Genomic DNA, 22,145 nt, shown 5'->3' with positions numbered 1-22,145 from the left:
CTGTTTTCGTTGCTATAGACGATTTACCTCCAATAAGGATGACCCTAGCTTCTGTTGCAACAACGTGTCAGCCATGAGTTACAGGAACACCACCTGATTTTTACTGTACAAGGGCTGATCAGGATTTTGGCAACGTTGAGAAGGAATGTGCTTGAATCAAGTGCTGCCCCAACTTCTGTAGTCAATCAATGGATGTGATTATAAAGACTTAACCTAATGAGTATCTATAGTGTAGTCCAGCCCACAGGCAAATGCCAGGGCTCTCTCAGACTCTCCAGTTCCCCAAGTGGATGGATACAAGGGAAACCAAACAGAAGGCCCCCCGTCCGTGCAGATGCTGTATCCCAGGGCCTAGACCTATGCCTAGTATAGAATTGGTACTCAGTAAATAGTTGCTGAATGAATGAAACATTTGGATAAATCGGTTTAGTCATATGTAAAGGAAACTGTGGTTTGCACTTTGTAGCTCTGTGGATTTTGATTGTGCTGGAGGCACAGCTAAGGATTGAAGCTAAGGCGAGATGAAGCTAAGGAGGGTATTTTCCTGTGGGCCTCATTGTACCAGTCTCCAGCCTTTACTCTGTCTACTAAGGGAAGGGTGTGGGAAACTGAGCTGTGCAGTAATAAAGTATACTTTTTGCTGAGTCTTGATTTTGCTTTCCTTACACCATTTGTGCAGCTGTACAATTTCTTAGAGATCTATTCAGTCTGACTCAGAGAGAGAGAGAGAGATTCAGTGACAAGGAGAGCCAGAGGGAGGGGGAGGCACAGGGGGATGGTAGGGGGGTTGGGTGGAGAAAGAGAGAGAGCAGAGCACATGAGTGAGAGAGTGCTCATACTGAGCAGCTGAGAGACGGAGAGGCAGAGAGGGGCCAAGCCAGAGGAAGCAAAGAGACTCTCAGATCCTGAGACTCAGGGCATTCTGGGTCTGGTGCTGTGTCTGGTCTGAGCCAGCTTTGCAGTCTAGATGTATTGTCCTTGGGGTTTTAAGTTTGCTTATGAATGAGATGTTTGGATCAAATAATCTTTAACTTCTTTCTGGTTCTAAAATTCCACACTTTGTTTGTGGTTTGAAATAGCCAGGGGTTTTCCTGAATTCTGCAGGTGTTTCCTGGGTGAGTTAAAAGCTGAATATAAATAGATCAAATTGTAGATGGTCTAGGTGAAGTTCTTTGAGTTTTAGCTGAAGACTCTGCAGTTGTTTGACAATCAAGTTTCCATGGTGATTAGTATTTAGTTCTTATTTCTTCCTTCACACATGAAAAACAAAATAGACATGCTATAAAAGATTAAAAGAACTAATTTTTTTCCTGTCATAATCACTATTAATTCCTAGAATCAACTCTGATTGTATGGAGATAGGCCTCATTTATATAAAATAACAAATTTTGGGAGTGCCTGGCTGGCTCAGTCAGAAGAGTCTGTGAATCTTGATCTAGGGGTTGTGAGTTTGAGTCCTGTAATGGGTGCAGAGATTACTTAAATTTAAATAAATAAATAAATAAAATGACAAATTTCAACTAAGTGCCTAACTTTTTTGAAAAGACTTTATTTATTTTTTTAAAAAGATTTTTTATTTATTTGAGAGATAGAGATAGCATGAGGGAGAGATCACAAATAGGGGCCTGACCAGGGAGCAGGGAGCTTGATTCCAGGCTTAATCCCAGGACTCTGGGATCATGACCTGGGCTGAAGGCAGATGCTTAACCGACTGAGCCACCCAGGTGCCTCAAGACTTTATTTTTTTAAGAGCAGTTTAATGTTCACAGCAAAATTGAGAGAGAGATACAAAGATTACTCATATACTCCCAGCCCCCCAGACATGTATAGCCTTCCCCATTATCAACTTCCCCCACCAGAGGGCAAATGAGGTACCTACATTGCCACTTTATAATTATCCAAAGCCCATAGTTTACATTGTACTTCACTCTTGGTGTTGTACATTCTGTAGGTGTGGACAGATGTGTGTGACGTGTAGCCATTGTTTTATCACACAGAGTTTTTTCACTGCCCTACGAATCACCTGTGTTCTGCTTGTTCATCTCTTCCCCACTCCCACCCCATCTATCACTGATATTTTTATTGTCTCTGTCCATACTCGTCTTTTCCAGGATGTCCTGTAGTTGGAATTATATAGTATGTAGCCTTTTCAGATTGTTCCATGTGTTTTCATAGCTTGATAGCTCATCTCTGTTTAGCACTGAATAGTATTCCATTGTCTGGATGTACCACAGTTTATTTATTCATTCACCTACTGAAGAGCATCTTGGTTGATTCCAAGTTTTGGCAATTATGAATAAAGCTGCTGTAAACATCTGTGTTTTTTTGTGTGTGTAGACCTGAGTTTTCAACCCCTTTATGCAAATACAGGGTGTGTGATTACTGGATCATATGGTAGGAATATGTTTGGATTTGTATGAAACTACCAGATTGACTTCCGAAATGGCTGTACCATTTTGCATTTCCACAAGCAATGAGTGAGAGTTTCTGTTGCTTCTCATCCTTGACTATGTTCTGAATTTTGGCCATCCTAATAGGTATATAGCGGTACCTCTTTGATGTCTTAATTTGCATTTTCCTGATGATATGTGATGTGGAGCATCTTTTCATATACTTATTTGCCATTTGTAAATCTTCTTTGGAGAGGTGTCTTTTAAGATCTTTGGTCCATTTTTAAAATCATGTTAGTTGTTTCTTATTGTTGGGTTTTAAAAATTCTTTGTCTATTTTGGGTAATAATCCTTTATCCGATGTGTCTTTTGCAAATATTTTCTTGCAATCCAATTTGTCTTCTTATTCTGTTGACGTTGTCTTTCACAGAGCAGAAGTTTTTAATTTTAATGAAGTCCAACATATCAATTATTCATTTCATAGGTCATGCCTTTGGTATTGTGTCTAAAAAGATACCACCACACAGGGTCATCTAGATTTTCTCCTCTGTTATCTTCCAGGAGTTTTGGAATTTTGTGCTTTACATTTTAAATCTGTAATCCATTTGAGTTTATCTTTCTGAAGGTGTAAGGTCTGTGTCTGGATTCTGTTGTTTGGGGGAGTTTTGTCTGTTTGCTTGCTTGTTTTGTATGTGGATATCCAGTTATTCTAATAACGTTTATTGAAAAGACTATCTTGGCTCTATTGTATTACCACTGTCCTGTTCTTTGTTAAAGATCAGTTGACTGTATTTATGTGGATCTATTTCTGGCTTCTCTGTTCTGTCCCATTGATCTTTTTGTTTATTTTATTATTATTATTATTATTATTTTACCAATATCACACTGTCTTGATTACTATAGCTTTATAATAAGTCTTGAAGTCAGATAGTATCAGCCCTCCAACTTTGTTCTTTAAGATTGTGTTGGCTGTCATGGGTCTTTTGCCTCTTCATATAAACTTTAGAACCATTTTGTCAATATCCCTAAAATAATTTGCTGGGCTTTTGATTGGAATTGCATTAAATCTGTAGATCAAATTGGGAAGAACCAGCACCTTGACAATATTGAGTCTTCCTAATCATGAACATGTAATACCTCTCTATCTATTTAGTTCTTCTTTGATTTTATTCACCAGAGTTTTGTAGTTTTCCTCATATAAATCTCATACATGTCTTGTTAGATTTATACCTCAGTACTTCATTTTGGGAGGGGTTATTTCATTTTAAAGATTTTATTTATTTATTTATTTGACAGAGAAGTAGATAACAAGTAGGCAGAGAGGCAGGCAAAGAGAGAGGGGGAAGCAGACTCCTTGACAAGGGGGGAGCCCCATGTGGGTCTCCATCCCAGGAGTCTGAGATCATGACCCGAGCCGAAGGCAGAAGCTCAACCCAATGAGCCCCTCATTTTGGGGGGGCTTTAAAGTTAATGGTATTGAATTTATAATTTCAAGTTCCACTTGTTCGTTGGGGTGGTAGCTTTTTACGTAGTGTGCTTAATGTCTTATCCATAATTATACAGACATACACCTACCATTCATTCTTATGCCAGGCTGTGCTGGATGATAGAGATGATACAATACACAAAAAGAGACAGGATGGAGCTTACCAGGAGGAGAGAGAAAAATGTCAAGTCCTACCTGTACTGAGTGCTATAAAGGCACACAGAGCAATGGGAGCTAATCAATGAGGGACAATTTTCAGAAAAAGACCAAGTTGATGTTTGAAAGAAGCCTAGCTGTTAATCAGGGGAGGGGAGGAGAATTCCAAGCAGGGGCACAGATTGTGAGAAGTCTTTTGATGGAGAGAGTCTGGCATCTTTGAAGAACTGAAAGAAACAAGTGGAGCTGGCCACGAAAAAGCAAAGAAGTGTGGGGAGAGATAAAGCTGGAGAGGAGGGCAGGGGTTGCGCCCCAGACCAAGGCTAGGTGGGGCTGTGGGGACCTGGGTAGAGGAGACAGTGTGGGCTTAGAAGAGTCACTTTCAGAGACCGCTACATAAGCTTCACTTCCATCACAGGTGTGAACAGGTGGCTTTCTTTCACAGCTCTGTCCTACAAAGAAAGTTTCCTATCTCTTCAGGAGTGCACACACAGACTAATGGGGAAGAGCAAAGTTACACTGAGATAGAGTCCAGGGCAGGGCCAGATCCGCTGTCCAGCTCTGCTCCCCCTTCCCCAGAGAGGTCTCAACAACGGGTGTCACTAATTCATGGCTAGGCAAAACGGTCAATGCTCAGATGCTGTGGACTTTCAGCATTGGTCACAAAGAGTGTAAACCCTGAACGCACATCTGTGGTGTCAAGCTGCTCCATTACTGGGATATATGAATATATTTTGAACAGATTTAACCACAAAATGATGCTGTTTCACAACTTGCCTTTTTTCAATTAACAGAATCTTTCTATGTCAGTACATATAGACCTACTTATTCTTTCTTAGTATTCCACTGTAAAGATGCACCTTAATCTGTTAATTATATATTGCTGTAGTTTTATTAACCCTTTTATTAATATAGATGTATACTGGCCTTTGTGTCATTTCTAAATTTTCACTTTTATAGACAATGCTGCAGAACAACTTTGGAAAGAATTATTTGTATTTTCTAATATCTCATGGGGAAAATTTCTAGATAGAGATTTTCTCAGTCATGGATATGCTTTCTTTTTTTAAACTTTTGGTTTATCAAAAAAGTAGCACTTACAAAAAAAAAGTAAAATATAGAAATACATAAAGTGCAAGATCAGAAGTCTGCTTTCCTCCCAGTTTGGTATGCATCCCTGAAATATATACTTTACATTGTAAAAGAAGTTATTAAATTTCTGTCTAAAAAATTGTGCCGATTAAAAAAAAAATTGTGCCTATTTATCTTATCACCAATGCATGAAAACACCTGATTATCTCCTTTCTTCCCAATCCATATTATTATCAACCCTTTCAGTCTTTTCAAATTCAATACATGAAATTTTAAATTGTGTTTTGAATTTGTATTTTTTTAAAGTAATAATGTGATTAAACATCTTTTCTTATGTTTAATTTTTTTAGTGGTGCTTTGGTGATTTTTTTTTTTTTTAAAGATTTTATTTATTTATTTGACAGAGAGAAATTACAAGTAAGCAGAGAGGCAGGCAGAGAGAGGAGGAAGCAGGCTCCCTGCTGAGCAGAGAGCCCGATGCGGGACTCGATCCCAGGACCCTGAGATCATGACCTGAGCCGAAGGCAGCGGCTTAACCCACTGAGCCACCCAGGCGCCCTGGTGATTTTTTTTTTAAGACTTTATTTATTTGACAGAGAGAGAGAGTGAGAGAGGGAACAAAAGCAGGGGGAGTGGGAGAGGGAGGAGCAGGCTGAGCAGGGAGCCTGATGCAGGGCTTGATTCCACGACCCTAGGATCATGACCTGAGCTGAAGGCAGATGCCTAACAACTGAGCCACCAGGCATCCCGCCTATTTTTTTCTTTTGCCTGTTTTGCTCTGGGGTTGTCTTTTTCTTATTTAATTTGTAAGAGTTCATTATACATTAAAAGGATTAGTTTGCTACAGATTTTTTTGGGCCAGTTTGCATTTTGACTTGGTTCATGATGCATTTTGCCACCCAGAAGTTTTTAAAATTTCTGTAAACATCTTTTGGGCCAGCCTTTATTGCAAATATAGGGCCTAGGTCAACTTTTATAGCTGCTTTTTTTCCAACTAAAATTGAGCTAAAAGGATACTTAAAAAAAAAAAAAAAAAAAAAAAGGAGGGGCTGAAGGACTAGGGAGGCAGCCTGGAACCCCAGAGTAAACATTTCTGTTCAGAAGTAGGCCAACAGTGTTCTTTTCCTTAGGTGACCCAACCAGCCTGCAAGGTATCCATTTGCCCTCTCCGAGTTTGCTCACTACAAGGTCGACCCACCCCCTTGCTCCTACCCTCTCCCCGTTTCTTACTCCCAAGGCTCTTATTTCCAGGGCAAGAATCTCCCCTCTTGCTCCCATCATTCATGAGGCAATACCAGCTGAACAGCCCTCCCAGCCCCTGCTCTTAGGGAAAGCTGACTCCCAGTCCCTTCAAAGCAACCCCCATTTGTCTAATATGAATGACATGTTGGAAGCAGTTATGTGTATACTAGATAAATCCAGTCTACAGACAAAATGTGAATGATAGTAGTATATGCATAATTGGGCGAAGGGAAAACAACTAATCACAGGCAGAAGTAGTGCAAGATGTGCCTTTTTTTTTTAATTTGTTTATTCGACAGACAGAGATCTCAAGTAGGCAGAGAGGCAGGATGAGAGGGGGAAGCAGGCTCCCCTCCGAGCCGAGAGCCCGATGTGGGGCTCGATCCCAGGACCCTGGGATCATGACCTGAGCAGAGGCTTTAACCCACTGAGCCACCCAGGTGCCCCAAGATGTGCTTTTGATTATGTTTAAAGAACTGTCAATTAGAAAAATTGGTCACTCATTACTCGGCTTAAAAACCTTTAATGAATTCCTGTCTTCTGCAGTAGAAAGGTCAGAATGTCTCACATGGCATGTGAGGTCTTTCAGATCCTGATCCTAACCTGTTTTTTCAGCCAGCCACACACTATCCTGAGCACTTTCATTCGTCGCATAGTTATTGAGTACCTAGTACTTAATGGATAATTGTTCTAGGTTGGGGGTCCCTGCTTCTACAGGGGTTTCAGGCTAGATGGGGAGACAGATAATCCCAGTTTGTAGGGTGGCCAAGGAGTATTTTTCTGAGAAGGGGACATCTGAACTGAGACCTGAAGAGTGAGAAGGAACCAGTCTTAAGGAGAGTTGGGGGTTGGGGGAGGATGCTCTGGGCAGCGGGCTCAGTAATAGCCTTGAAGTCGGAAAGAGTTTTGGGTGTTCCAGGCTAGCCTAGTGAGAGCTCAGAAGGGAGAAGACCCCAGTGAAGTAATACTAAACCTCAGGTTAGGGGTTAAAGCACATAGCGCATTGTAGATATAATAAAAAAATTCAGATTAAGCACAGTAAGGTGTTTAAATCTAGAAGTGGGGTGTGTGGGGTAGTGACAATAAAATGTAATGGTCTTTAAACTTTATCTCATTTAATTGTGTAACAACTCTCTGATGTACATACTATTTTTATTGAAGTAGAGTTGAAACACAGTGTTGCATTATTGTTTTCAGGTGTACAACATAGTGATTCCGTAGGTCTGCATGGTATGCCATGCTCACCACAACTGTAGCTACTGTCTGTCACTATACAGCACAATTACAGTACCATTAACTGTTGACATATGTATTATTAATTACCAGTTTCATGAATAAGGATCCTGAGAAAGGAAGTTGGATAATTTTCCTCAAGGTCACACTGTTGGAAAGTGTTGGAGTTACTAGGTCTGTCTGACTCCAAAGCCCATGTTCTTAACCTTGGCTCTGGATTCTACACTGTCTAATTGCTTATTTTGTAAGTGATAAAATTGAAATTCAAAGAGATTAAAAATAAGTCAGAATGAGTGGGAGGATGTGAAGCACTGTTCCAAAAAAAAAATTGGACCCTTCAATCTGGAAGGATAAAGAATGAACTTTTTGTCTGGTGGAAGCTCAGAAAGCTATGAAGCGCATGAAGAGGGCAACATGGACTTACTCGTTATATAAATAAGAACTCAGAGGCATCTTTTGAAGCTCAAAGAAGCAGTTATAGGTCAGATAAAAGGAAGTACTTTTTACACAGTGGGCGGTAAATAGAAGAAGCCCATTATCCCAGATATAGATTGAAAATAAAGTAAATTTAGAGTAGCTTTATGAAGGCTGTACAGTGAGTTAGCCAAACAAAACCTCCTATGTATGAAGAACACTAAAATACCAATGAGATTTTCTATAACAAAAATGTAAATATCTAGGAATATTGGGGAAAAATTAGGGGAAATTAACTCTGTATCATACTAGAAAATGAAAGCAATTTTAGCTGTCATAATTTTGCAATATTTAACAATTTTAGTTTTTTATGTATTAAGAAAAAAAAAGATCCATGAGTTTAAGTGAGAAGCTATGGTTATAGAGGGGTAGAAGGAAATAATATCCTTCCTCACTCATCAGAGACAGAATGAAATTCTTATTTCCAGAGAGATTCATCTTGGTCTCTGAGAAGGGTTGTGGTCAGGTCACTGCTGGGACACTAGCTTGACATCTGAGGAAAAGACTGAGGCAAAAGCTCTTTTGGAACCTTGGCTTGCTTGGGCTACATTTGTCTTTCAAGATATTCTCTCAGCATATACAGTGAGAGTTTTCTACCTAAGATTGAGTGACAGTTGATTTTGATCTTTCTGTTATTCCTTTTGTCCTACCAGTTCCTTTAAGTCCTGTTAAGAACCCACAACCAGTCTGTTTGCATGATCTTTAACAATTCAGTCATACCATTTTGCACCTTAGGGCTGTCACACTCGAGGGAAAAGCATGTACTACTGCTCTCTCTAAAAATTTGGGAATTGTTGAGTCAGTGCTTTATAGCCTCAATATCTAATTCTATTTTTTTTTTAATTTTCTAGAGATTTTATTTATTTATTTGACATAGAGAGAGAGAGATCACAAGTAGACAGAGAATCAGGCAGAGAGAGAGGGGGAAGCAGGCTCCCCGCCGAGCAGAGAGCCCAACGCGGGGCTCGATCCCAGGACCCCGGGACCATGACCCGAGCCGAAGGCAGAGACCCAACCCACCGTCAATATCTAATTCTTTCTGCTTCTTGGTTCTCTAGTAATTGTCTCACCATGCTGAATGTATAAGCATGGCCAGCAGCTCCTTGGGTTCAACATCACCTCTGCAGCTCTCCTCTTCTAGCGTAACTCTGGGGCCACCTGCCTCGATGGCCTTTAGCACGCATTTAGTTGTGCTTTTGATATTTCAAATGAACATGACAGACTTATATAATTAGCCTAACTTGTTGTATTTGCATTTAAAAATATTAATGCTACAAAGTGAAAATTGTAGGGTTTTTTTGAACAGTTTTTACAGGGATTCTGTTGATCAAAAGACTACTCTAGCTACAGGCCAGAGGGTTACATAGCATGTAAGATATAAACGTGAATACATTTATCAGCCTAGAAGCTCTTCATGTTAATGCATGTTCTGTCCTTCATTTTTATTTTTTTTAAAGATTTTATTTATTTATTGACAGAGAAAGACACAGCGAGAGAGGAAACACAAGCAGAGGGAGGGGAGAGGGAGAAGCAGGCTTCCCACCGAACAGGGAGCCCAATGTTGGGCTCCATCCCAGAACCCTGGGATCATGAACTGAGCCGAAGGCAGTTGCTTAACCAGCTGAGCCACCCAGGTGCCCTAAGCAAGTATTTAATTGGTAGAACTTCAGGGTACAGGAGGTAAGTTATAAATTTTTAAGTCACTCATGTTAATATTGTACATCTTTTAATAAGATGTAGTTTACTGGGGTGCCTGCGTGGCTTAGTCGTGAAGCGTTTGCCTTCAGCTCAGATCATGGTCCCAGCATCCTGGGATCGAGCCCCCCATCGCTTAGGGCTCCCTGCTCAGCAGGAGCCTCTCCCTCTCCCACTCCCAGTGCTTGTGTTGACTTTCTCACTGTCTCTCTCTCTGTGTAAAAAAATTAACAAAATCTTAAAAAAAAAAAATGAAGTGTTTTTTATTATGTTCAGTTAGCCACTCTGTACTACATAGTTTTTTTGTTTTTGTTTTTGTTTTTTACTACATAATTAGTTTTTGATACAGTGTTCAGCTGTTCATTAGTTTAGATTGACACCTAGTGCTCATCACAATATGCATCCTCTTCAATACCCATCACCCTGTTACCCCCTGCCCTCACCCTCTCCTCTCGGAAACCTTCAGATTGTTTCCCAGGGTCCATAGTCTCTCATGGTTCATCTCCCTCTCTGATTTCTCCTCCTTTGGATTTCCTTCCCTTCCCCTATGTTCCTCCATGCCTTTGCTTATGCTCCACATATGAGTGAAGCCATATGACAATTGTCTTTCTTCTGCTTGACTTATTTCACTTAAAATGTAGTTTTCTTCTTCTTCTTCTTCTTTTTTTTAAGATTTTATTTATTTGAGAGAGAGACAGTGAGAGAGAGCATGAGTGAGGTCAGAGAGAGAAGCAGACTCCCCATGGAGCTGGGAGCCTGATGCGGGACTTGATCCCAGGACTCCAGGATCATGATCCGAGCCGAAGGCAGTCGTCCAACCAACTGAGCCACCCAGGCATCCCTTGTTTTCTTTTTTTTATTTAAAAGATTTTATTTACTTATTTAACAGACAAAGATCACAAGTAGGCAGAGAGACAGGCAGAGAGAGAAGGGGAAACAAGCTCCCCACTGAGCAGAGATTCCCAATTCGGAGCTCTGTCTCAGGACCCTGGGATCACGACCTGAGCTGAAGGCAGAGGCTTAAACCACTGAGCCACCCAGGGGCCCCTGTTTTTTTGTTTTTTTTTGTTTTAAGATTTTATTTATTTATTTGACAGAGAGAGAGAGAGATCACAAGTAGATAGAGAGGCAGGCAGAGAGAAGGAAGCAGGCTTCCTGCTGAGCAGAGAGCCCGATGGGGGACTCTATCCCAGAACCCTGGGATCATGACCTGAGCCGAAGGCAGAAGCTTAACCCACTGAGCCACCCAGGCACCCCAACATGTAGTTTTTTAAAAAATGATTTTATTTATTTGATCGAGAAAGACACAACCAGAGAGAACACAAGCAAGGGGAGTGGCAGAGAGAGAAGCAGGCTTCCCACTGAGCAAGGAGCCCGATGCGGGGCTCCATCCCGGGACCCTGGGATCATGACCTGGGCCAAAGGCAGACACTTAATGACTAAGCCACCCAGGTGCCCTGTCCTTCATTTTTAAAGTAATCTGTTATTGAGAAATGCTGTTTTGTTTGAGCAAACCAGCTTGTATTTTGAAGAGTGGATGACTGGGTTACCTTTTTCCACTCATGCTTTTAGTTTGTAGCTAATTAAATTATTTTCATATCTATTCTGTGGCTTCTGTCTTGACTGGCTTTCATTCTTTTTTTTTTTTAAGATTTTATTCATTTATTTGACAGAGAGAGATCACAAGTAGGCAGAGAGGCAGGCAGAGAGAGAGGGAGAAGCAGGCTCCCTGCTGGGCAGAGAGCCTGATGTGGGGCTCGTACCCCGGACCCTGAGATCATGACCTGAACTGAAGGCAGAGGCTTTAACCCACTCAGCCACCCAGACACCCCTTGACTGGCTTTCTATATAACATCCTTCACATTTCAAATATGTGGAAGCTCTGTGGCTCCTAAGGACTCATCTATTCATTTATTCATTCTCTTGACAGATGTCTCTTGAACATCTAGCTGCTAACCACTGGGCCAGGTATGGAGGTGATGCCAGTGGATAAGTCACAGATCCTGTCTTCAAAAAGGTCACAATCTAGTTAAAAAGAGGGGCATGTGAAAAGATAATAATAATTGAATGCGGCAAGGACATAGGCAGAGGTAAAAACCAGATATTGTGGATAGTCCAAGCAGGAGCCCCTGCTTCCTGAAAGTCATAACACTGAAACTGTTTTCAAAGTGCATTGTATTTTTCAAGTTCTGTCCTAATCAATAAAAGCTACAAAAGTTTCTTTTTGACAAAGTCTTAATAATTAGAAGGAAAAGGTACAGAGACATAAAAAAAAAGGAGGAGAGGGGCGCCTGGGTGGCTCAGTGGGTTAAGCCGCTGCCTTCGGCTCAGGTCATGATCTCAGGGTCCTGGGATCGAGTCCCACATCGGGCTCTCTGCTCAGCGGGGAGCCTGCTTCCTCCTCTCTCTCTCTCTGCCTGCCTCTCTGCCTGCTTGTGATTTCTCTCTGTCAAATAAATAAATAAAATCTTAAAAAAAAAAAAAGGAGATATGGGTAAGAACAATGTATATAATAATGATCTAATGTTATTTACTCAATTTTGACATGCATAATGTTTTTTTTTTTTTTTTTTACATTAGGAATGCATCTTGTCATTGGTGGTGTCTTAGACTGGATGAAATCGGACCTTCATTTATTCAAAAGATAGTTGTTGAGCATCTGTTACAGATCAGACACTATATTTAGGCTTGGGTATCAGTTTGGAGCAATATAAACACGGTCCCTGTCCTCATAGTCTTTATAGTGAAGAAAATGTACAGGATTATATGAGAAAAACATAGCAGAGGGGCTCAATTTAGATAGATCAGGGAGGTTCTTCCCAAATAATAAATATTCAAGCTGAGATGTGAAAGGTGAGTAGAATCAGTCATACAACCAGTTAGGCTAAGGGTTCCAAGCCAAGGGAAAGCATGAAGGAAGGTCTTGAGGCTTGAGGCCACATGGATTGTTCAAGTAGTTGAAGAAAAACCAGTGCAAATGGTCCTTGGTAGAGTGAAGAGAAGGGCTAAGCAATGGGGTAGTGGAAACTCTCCTGAGATGTGGGTGGTTCTCCAAAAATTACATGTGCCCAGTAATGCAAGACCCTAGAGCCTTATATGAATGCTTATTAAGGTTTTTTTTTTTTTTTAAGATTTTATTTATTATTTATTTGACAGACAAAGATCACAAGTAGGCAGAGAGGCTGGCAGAGAGAGAGGAAGAAGCAGGCTCCCCGCCAAACAGAGAGCCCGATGCGGTCCTTGATCCCAGGACCCTGGGACCACAACCTGAGCCAAAGGCAGAGGCTTTGACCCACTGAGCCACCCAGGTGCCCCCTGAGTTATTAAGGGTTTTAAGCAAGGGTGAGACATCAGCAGATTTTTCCATTTCAAAACAACCACGCTGGCTGCTGAATTGGGAATGCGGGAGAAAACTTGATAGAGCTATTTCTAGCATCAGGGTAAAAGATGATGGTGCTAGGACTTCGGTGTTGGCAGTGGAGGTGGGGAGAGATGGAATGAAGGTAGTTGTATGTTAGAGGTAGGACTTCATGATAGATTTGATATAAGAGTATAGGAGACTATCAGTTTTCTCCCAAGAGCAGCTAATTAGCTGGGTGGAGATGCCTGTCTATTACTGAAGTGGGGATACTGTAGGAAGGACAGATTTAACAGCATGTGGAAACAAAGACTTCTATTTTGGGCGTGTTAAATTTAAGATGCCTATGAGATTTCTAAATAGAAATCTTAGATAGTTATATGGGTTTGTAGATTTGGAGTTCAATGGAAAGATCTGGACTAGAGTTAGAAATTTGGGGAAATTTTGCATAGAAACTCATGAGGGTGGGTGGAATACAGGGTAAATATAAAAATAATAGCAGTGATAGTAATATTAATATTAATGAAGATGCTTGGTGCTTATTTACTGCCTTCTATGGACTAAGCACTGTTCTGAATACTTTCCATATATTAACAGTTTTAATCCTTATGATAACTCCATTTAGTAGGCATTATTACTACTCTCATTGTCAATGAGGCACAAGAAAGCCTCAGAGCTAGTAAATAACAAAACCCAAATAGTCTGGTCCTAAAGCCTGACTATTAGAAGAGAGAACAGAACTACCTCAGGGATCTGGGCAATTCCAACATTTAGAGGGAGGACAGAGAGAGGACAGAGAAGGAGGATCTTGCACAAGAAACTGAAAAGGAGTGATAGTGATTTGAGGGAACCGTGAGGATGGGATGTCTGAGAAACCAGGCAAAAAATGTTCCGGCACCTGGGTCAGTGTCAAAACCTGCTGAAAGGTGGGCAGTTAGAGGACACATAGCCATTAAATGGGTGATGAGGATGGGGAAGGGGTTTCCCAAACTTGGGGATAACGGGAGTAAAAGAGGTAGATACGGAAGAGCCACATGGTGTTTGCAGTTGTTAGAGGGTAAAGGACAAGTCAGGAATGGTGAGAAATGAGCCTGGAGAAGTTGGCAGGGTCCAGATCATGAAAGACTTGTAATGTGTCCCAGGTTAGCATCAGACCATGATCTTAGCCAGAAGTGTCTATCCCCAAAGCTGGGAGCAAAACAAAGGGAGCCACCAGTTCTTAATGGAAGGGAACTACATACATCCTGATGTCTCCTTATCTGTATTATCTCATACACCATATATGTTGTCTGATTTATTCAAAACTTACCATGTTGGGACATTTTATTTGATATTTAAAAATTACCCATGACTTCTTTCAGCACCCAATCATTGATCAGATGATAGATATTCTGTGTGGGAGGAAGACATCTATCTATATACAGAGGCCTGTACATAGTTACCATGACCTTGTATGTACCCTGTTCTCTAAATTGGGAGCAAGTGTTAAAAATGGTAGGAAGGTGTGAAGTTTGCTTAACTGGGCAACTTTGGTCACAATCAGGAGAAAGCAATTAATTTGGATTATATTGGTCTTATTCTTCCTCATTCTTCTTAAGCATCTTGAAGTTCAGGATCATCCTGGGTTTGAATCTTGTCTCTGTTCATTTATTAGCTGAGTGATTTGGGGGCCAGTTATTTAACCACTCTCTGTCTGTTTGTTGAATGAAGAACCTCTTTAATAATAATGATTATAGGGGCGCCTGGGTGGCTTAGTGGGTTAGGCCGCTGCCTTCGGCTCAGGTCATGATCGCGGGGTCCTGGGATCGAGTCCCGCGTCGGGCTCTCTGCTCAACGGGGAGCCTGCTTCCCTATCTCTCTCTCTCTCTGGCTGCCTCTCCATCTACTTGTGATTTCTCTCTTTAATAAATAAAATTTTTTAAAAAAATAATAATGATTATAAAGAGTATTGCAAGAATTACGTAAAAGACAGAAAAGTGAAACAAAGCCTAGGGAAACAAAGGCCTTGTGATGAAGATGATCAGTATGGTTCCTTTCTTTGTTGGTGATTATGTTTTGCCTTTGATTATTTTACTTGTTTAAAATTTTGTAATTTATCCTCAACTACCACTAGCTAATTATAGATGGAAATAGTCATTTTTCTTGATGTGCATATTAAGACTGTGCTTCTAAAGTGAGACCTAGTTCTAAAAATAGTCTTTACAGCAATGTTAAAGAATGGCAGTGTCTAAAAATATTCATTCCAAAGCTCTGCCATCTTCATATGAAATTCTAGAGAAGTAGGATTATTTAACTTTTGCTTGTATCCAATAATTTGAAGAGTTCTTATTTTTTTCAAAAGTTTAAAATAATTTCAATTCCTGCTAGAAGCTGACAAATTCAGTTTACTTTTAAATCATGCACATTTTGGGGCATCTGGGTGACTCAGTTGGCTAAGCGTCTGCCTTTGGCTCAGGTCATGTGCCCAGGGTCCTGGGGTTGAGTCCCACTTTGGGCTCCTTGCTCAGTGGGGAGCCTGCATCTTCCTCTCCCTCTGCCTGCTGCTCTCCCTGCATGTGCTCCCTTGCTCTCACACATGCTCTCTCTCTATCTGACAAATAAATAAATAAAATCTTAAAAAAACAAACATGAATTTTGAAGGCATGGAGACATGGGTTTGTGTTGCGAGGGAGAGGGAAGAATATTTCATTACTTCTCTACTCCCTACATGTCTGTCTTTTTTCCTTCTATCACACCATGATTTCCTATGTAACTCAATCATCTAATGTTGCTTACATCTTTCTCTATTTCTGGAAATTATAGACCCTTCCAGAAGATTCTGAGAGCCTCTTTCCCATACTTCTTTTAGTGTGCCCTCTTAGAGTATAATGTATGAGGCCAAGAACATTCACCTAACAAAGGTTCATGCACAAATTATTATAGACAGGCCCTATATTAAGTGCTGAAGAGACAAGGATAAAGAAGATAGACCCCTACCCCCAAGTGTATATATATACACTTCACAGTTGCTGAAGGGATATTAGGCACACAAAATTTTCATTTAGTGGGATGAGAATTCTAGTGAAGATTATATGAGGTAATGGGAACCTTGAGAATGGAGTGCCAAATGATGAGGAAAGAAAGGCTTCTAAGGAGGAGGTAGTACTTTAACACAGATATGAAGGATAAATGGGAGTCTATTGGTTGAGAAAGGGAAGGATTGTGTTCCAGAAGTATATATTCATTTCTTCCATCGGGAACACAATCTATATACATAGATATGTATATATAATATATGCGTGTGTGTATGTGTAATATATATACATATATATGTGCATTTGCTTTAAGGTAGTAGTTCCTGAACTTTTCTTACACCAAAATATGTCATAAGGTTTATGGAATTACTTGGAACCATATAGAGCATCAGTGTTACTATCAGGATTCTGAGGAGACGTTGTTGATAATTCAGAATTTTTCTCCTGCTTCAGTGCATGTCCTAGGACACTTAGTGTTTATCATAACCTTGTTTGAATTGTCACATAAAGCATTCATTTTTTAAAATTTTATTTATTTGTTTGACAGAGAGAGAGATCACAAGCAGGCAGAGAGGCAGGCAGAGAGAGGAGGAAGCAGGCTCCCTGCTGAGCAGAGACTCAATCCCAGGACCCTGAGACCATGACCTGAGCTGAAGGCAGAGGCTTAACCCACTGAGCCACCCAGGTGCCCCTAAAGCATTCATTTTTGCAAACATGCAGGAACCAAGGCAGATTCTATGTTGCCAAGCTGCTTGTGACTTAATAGGGGAGCTAGGAGAGATGTGCACATGTGCTGTATGAAAAGTGAGTAAGGGATTTGGGAGTTTGGGGGAGGGGAGAGAAGCACATGGGTCAGATTTTTTTTGGGACTCAGGGATTGTTCATTTACTCAGTGCTGTCAGTCTTGTTCCCAAAGTTTCTGAGACTTCAGAAAAACTGCTCGTGGTGCCCACATCTCAGAGCTCCTTGACTGACAAGTGCAAGTTAGCAAAATTTCTAGTGAGTCATCTGCATTAATCAAGAACATCTTGAGTGTTGTCATTGTGAGAGGATACAAAAAGAAAGATGACTCGTGCCTCCTTACACGTACAGGGATGGGTGTAATCCGAAGAAGGTAGGAGGGCCATGTTAGGCTGAGCTAGCTCCGTTTGTGCCCCTTTCGGGAAGTACCAGTGCAAGCCTCTCTCCCAAACTCACCTTTCCAGGGCTCTGGCATTAGACCCTGTCATTATTACCTCATCATTGCCAGGCAGGCCTTATTAAGCTGTACTGCAGACAGACAGATGGTTTTTATTTCCCTTGTAAGCTATTACACAACTTAACTCTGTGGTAGCCTTATTTACTCAGATTTTGCCTGTTATCATAATATTTAGCTCATCTCCATTTTGTCCTTACTCTCCTTTGTCATCAGGAGTTCCTTTGAATTGTCCTGAATCTTCTTTGATGTGTTTACATTGTAATGTTAACTCTTCTAAGCCTGTTTATGTTTCCTTCATCTCCCACAGTTTTTTTTGGCTGTAGTCTCAGTACCTCAGACCCCAAATCTTTGCTTTCCCTTCTCCTGCTGGTTTCTACAGCAGTTAACTCTGCGGACCACTTCACAGATCTCTCTTCTTTTGGCCTCTGACCTTCTCTTGGCCTTCCCCATCTCTAGTGTGCTTTGTGGACTCAGGGAAAATCCTGAAGTAGGCCTGTGATGTGCCTCTGCACCTCTTGTCCCAGTTCTCCCACCTTTTTTCCATACCTTGTCCTACCTTTATTTATCTTGTGTGCTGCTCACCCACCATGGGTAAGGGAGTTGACCAACCTTAGAGAGGATTCCCGGGTGCCTTTAAGGAGTATATAGTCTGGCGTGGGAGGTAGATTGATCTGTAAATAGCTAAAATAAGGTCTGAGGTATCCTAAATGTGATATTCAAGAGACAAAATTGGAGTAGTGTGAGTAGGAGAAAAGAATGAAGAGCATTGCAGGAAAGTCTCACTCTCTACTAGCTAATTATAAGACTGCAGCCTTGCATGACATTGGACCCTCCCTTGTCTTGTTGGGAGCTGTGTCCTGTCTGATTCGCTTTGGCTAGGGTTATCTTTTGCTTCTGTTTTCCCTGGGAAATGCTGAGCAGACTTAGTGGGTATGTGTGCCCACCCCTGTTTCTGATTCCTTCCTGAACCTTGCTGTTGTGTTCCGTTTCCATGTTTCTCTTATGATCTTGGGGCCTTGTCTTGCCACTGCAGTCTTCCTGCAGTCTCCCCTCAGGATGTGGCTGGACAAGTTTAGTCCTCTTTCTCAGGGCTGCTGTATGTATTCTCACTGGTGGCCTAGGGTAAAAGAAGAAAGTATGGTTGGAGGTGACAGAGACGATAGGAAGGGCATTGTCAGGTTGGAATTTCTCTCAGTTGCAGCAACTAAGATATATATATATTTCCCAGACTGACCCAGTTCTGGTAGGGTTGTTTTTGCACAGTCACCAATCTCATAGGTTAGGGTGGAAAAGAACCATAAAAAGACAATGGTAATAATAGACTGAGTTCTGACCTATTTCTCCTTGGATACTTTCCCAAGAGACAGAGATAGGATAATGGGGGATTTGGTTGTCAGGATGATGTTTGGTGTTTAAATACCTTGCCTGTGGTGAGTGTAAGGTCCGAAGCCCCCCTGTACTGTTTATAAGTGTTGTTAACTCCCTGCTCTTGGAAATCTAGCCTTTGGGCAAGAGTGCATATCACTGATGAAAATCACAGGAAGGTGCATCTTTCTAGATTTAGTTAAAAATCTCCTGTTCAGAGCAGGTCAGTCATGCTTCTACAAACTCACGTAGATCCATTTTGCTTTTTTGTGCTTTCATCAGTCAGGGTAGTAGGTAATTTCATGACTCTGAATCTCACATACTACATATCTCTTCTGGAACCAGTAAACCCTTCCAGAGAAAGTTGAATAAAATACTGGCTCTCTAAAGTGAGCTTCAGAGTGGGAGCAGTTGGTACACATAATGTTTATTGAATGACTAACATTTTAGTAAACATTTGTAAAGCCTTAGTGTAGCCTCTGGTAAATTTACTGACAGCTGTTACTCAGTTTGTGGACTGTGTAACTGGGAGGAAAGTAATAAAACAAATTTCAGTGACATATTTACAAATAATATTAGCAATCATTTCTTATGGAATACACACTTGGTAGCAATCTCAACCTGTACTTACCTATTGGTTTATGCTTTTCACAAAGTTTCTATGTATGAAAGCCCTTGAGATGATCTAAGTGAGTACTGCTGTCATCCCATTTTACAGATGCCTGAAATAAAGGTTAAGATGCCTGTAAGATAGTCATAACCTAGTTCAGTACTCTTTCCTTTGCAAACTGTTGAGACAAAAAGTTTTGATGAATCTGTAATAATAAGAGAAAAGTAAAGCAATGACATTTTTTTTTAACCATTCTACTTTTATTCAATTTATGCCCTTTATTCTGAGATTCTTTCCTTAAATACTAAGTGCCCAGCTGTGAACCCGCTATGTCCACAGGTACTTAATACAATGTTGAACAGGCAGACATGGAGTGTATTCTAAAGGAGGAGGAGAAATAATAAATAAGTAAAGAAGCGATCACATTAATAGTAAGTTCAAGTAGTAATACAAGCTTGAAGAAAAGAAAGCAGAGAAAGGCTGGTGGTGGTATTATTTTTATATGTGATATATTCCTGAAAATGAACATCAAAGTTTAATGTACATAAAGGGAGATTCCTTCCTGAGAAACCCAAGCAATCATAAAACTTTTCTTCAATGTGGTGTTTGGAGGACTCATTCATGTTAACATATATTTTTCTCTTTCTTCAAAATTGATCCAAAGTCCAAAATTGGGTTAAGTCCAAAAGTGTCTGTTTGAGGCTAAAGATCTGCTGCTTCAGGAACCCCCGATGACTGATTACCAGACCTTTCATGATATTGAGGCTATGAGAGCCAACTTATTGTTGGTCCAATATACCATTTTCACTCATCTTTATTTAACAATGAAGACAAACTACTAGACAACAATGCTTTCTTAATTTTTTTCTTTTTAATTAACAACAGAGCTTTCTTCAGAGAAAATTCCAGATGCCCCGTCTATAAAGCTACTGTGGCTCCAAGCTACAAGCTTACTCTCCTCTTTTCCACACCTTAATGGCCTTTGAGGAATTCATAAAATCTTCGCAGAACACAGGATGAAACCCATAATCAAAGATTCAAATTGCTATTATAAAAAGATAGCTGTATTGTTGAAGCTGGCAGAGCCACCATATCCAGCTTCACAATCATGTTTTCAGATTTTTGAAGGTCCATATTCAATGAAAAAATAGATTTATATGTAGATTTACCTGAAATTACATCTCCAGGTGACATTTACTACATAAAGCAAATTCAAACTTTAATTGTAGCTGTTTGTTCAGAGCATACTTTCCCTCCAATTTTATTGAGATATAATTGACATATGATACTATGTATGTTTAAGGTATACAATAGAATGATTTGATTTACATGTATTTTGACATTATTACCACAATACAGAGCATGCTTTTTATATAATGTGGGCATGATGGTACTACTGGGACTGAAGTACTTTTATGCAACTATGAATTTAAAAAGTAAATTTCATATTGGCCAAGATTTATTCTTTTATAAATTGTTTCATCATATATAAATCATGATGTGTTTACATATTATTGTAAATGAATTGATTTGCTAGTTTAATTTTTTGTTTATTTGTCTTCTAGTTTGCCAGAGTTTGGATACCTGATCCTGAGGAAGTTTGGAAGTCAGCAGAGCTGCTCAAAGATTATAAACCAGGAGATAAAGTCCTCCTGCTTCGCCTTGAGGAAGGAAAGGTAAAAATTTTGCTTTTATTTGTTGTTACTGGCATAAAGTGAAGTGAATTCAAAAGTGTGAGTTTGCTGTGACATATCTGACTTCATTTGGAAGTCAAAATATTGAATTAATCTAATATTTTCACTTACTAAATTTAAAAAAATAGCAAAAGAGCAAACTCAGTTTTCTATCCCAATGGGTTAATGAAAATGTCAAAACTTTAAAAATCCGGGCGCCTGGGTGGCTCAGTGGGTTAAGCCGCTGCCTTCGGCTCAGGTCATGATCTCAGGGTCCTGGGATCGAGTCCCGCATCGGGCTCTCTGCTCAGCAGGGAGCCTGCTTCCTCCTCTCTCTCTCTCTGCCTGCCTCTCTGCCTACTTGTAATCTCTGTCTGTCAAATAAAATAAATAAAATCTTTAAAAAAAAAAAAAAACTTTAAAAATCCGGTATTGTGGGCTATGAATTTGTTATGATTAGGTTTAGATTCACTTCTAATCCTCCCAAAGATGTGCCTGTTTACTTTACTTAGGCTAGCATTAACTTCATGGTAACTAAGAGAACGTTGCTTAAAGAGCCAGTCTGAGATTTAATATTTACTGGACCTAATCCTTTGAAAAATGTTTACTGACAAAGTATTACATATAAAGCAGTTTGTTAGCAATCAGAAAAACATAAAACCAATTGCTTTCCTATACTTTCCTGTCTGCATTCTCTGCATGGATAGACATGTCCTAGTTCTACCTACTTGACCTCTCCATGGCATTTGACAAGGCTTGTCACACTGTTTTTTTTAAACACCTCTGTGACACTAGTTTTCCATATATAACTTATAGTCTAGCCAGGGAAACTAGATACAAATACATGAAAAGTTACATAAAGCATAGAATCTAAAGATTCAACACCACGATGTTAAAGATATCAAAAGGTTATGACGAACTATTACCAAATGAGTAGTGCTACCTGGGAGTTAGCATGTATTGAACACTTACTTTGTGCCAGACATAGTTCTAAGTGTTTTACTTGCTGTAACTCATTTAATCCTCACAACAATTGTGTGAAGTGGGGCTGTTGTTATTACCACTTTATGGATAAAGAAACTAGAGCTCAGAGGGATTGTTCAAGATTATACAGGTATTAAGGGATGAAGGTTGGATTTTAAGCCAGAAAATTTGTCTT

At 40.1% G+C, this 22,145-nt stretch overlaps 1 protein-coding gene across 5 annotated transcripts in view; it reads left to right on the top strand.

Annotated features, from left to right (window-relative positions):
* MYO5A (myosin VA) overlaps nt 1-22,145 on the top strand; it is a 204,672-nt gene that overhangs the window by 46,513 nt on the left and 136,014 nt on the right. For all 5 annotated transcript variants that reach the window (XM_059181581.1, XM_059181582.1, XM_059181580.1 and 2 more), the window contains exon 2: nt 20,879-20,989. In XM_059181581.1, coding sequence (XP_059037564.1) covers nt 20,879-20,989 — 111 coding nt within the window. The remainder of the gene's footprint in view (nt 1-20,878; nt 20,990-22,145) is intronic.

Source organism: Mustela lutreola, chromosome 7 (genome assembly GCF_030435805.1).
Source record: "Mustela lutreola isolate mMusLut2 chromosome 7, mMusLut2.pri, whole genome shotgun sequence".
Classification (NCBI taxonomy): domain Eukaryota; kingdom Metazoa; phylum Chordata; class Mammalia; order Carnivora; family Mustelidae; genus Mustela; species Mustela lutreola.
The sequence above is the reverse complement of the archived record's forward strand: the minus strand, read 5'-3'. Positions and strand labels throughout refer to the sequence as shown.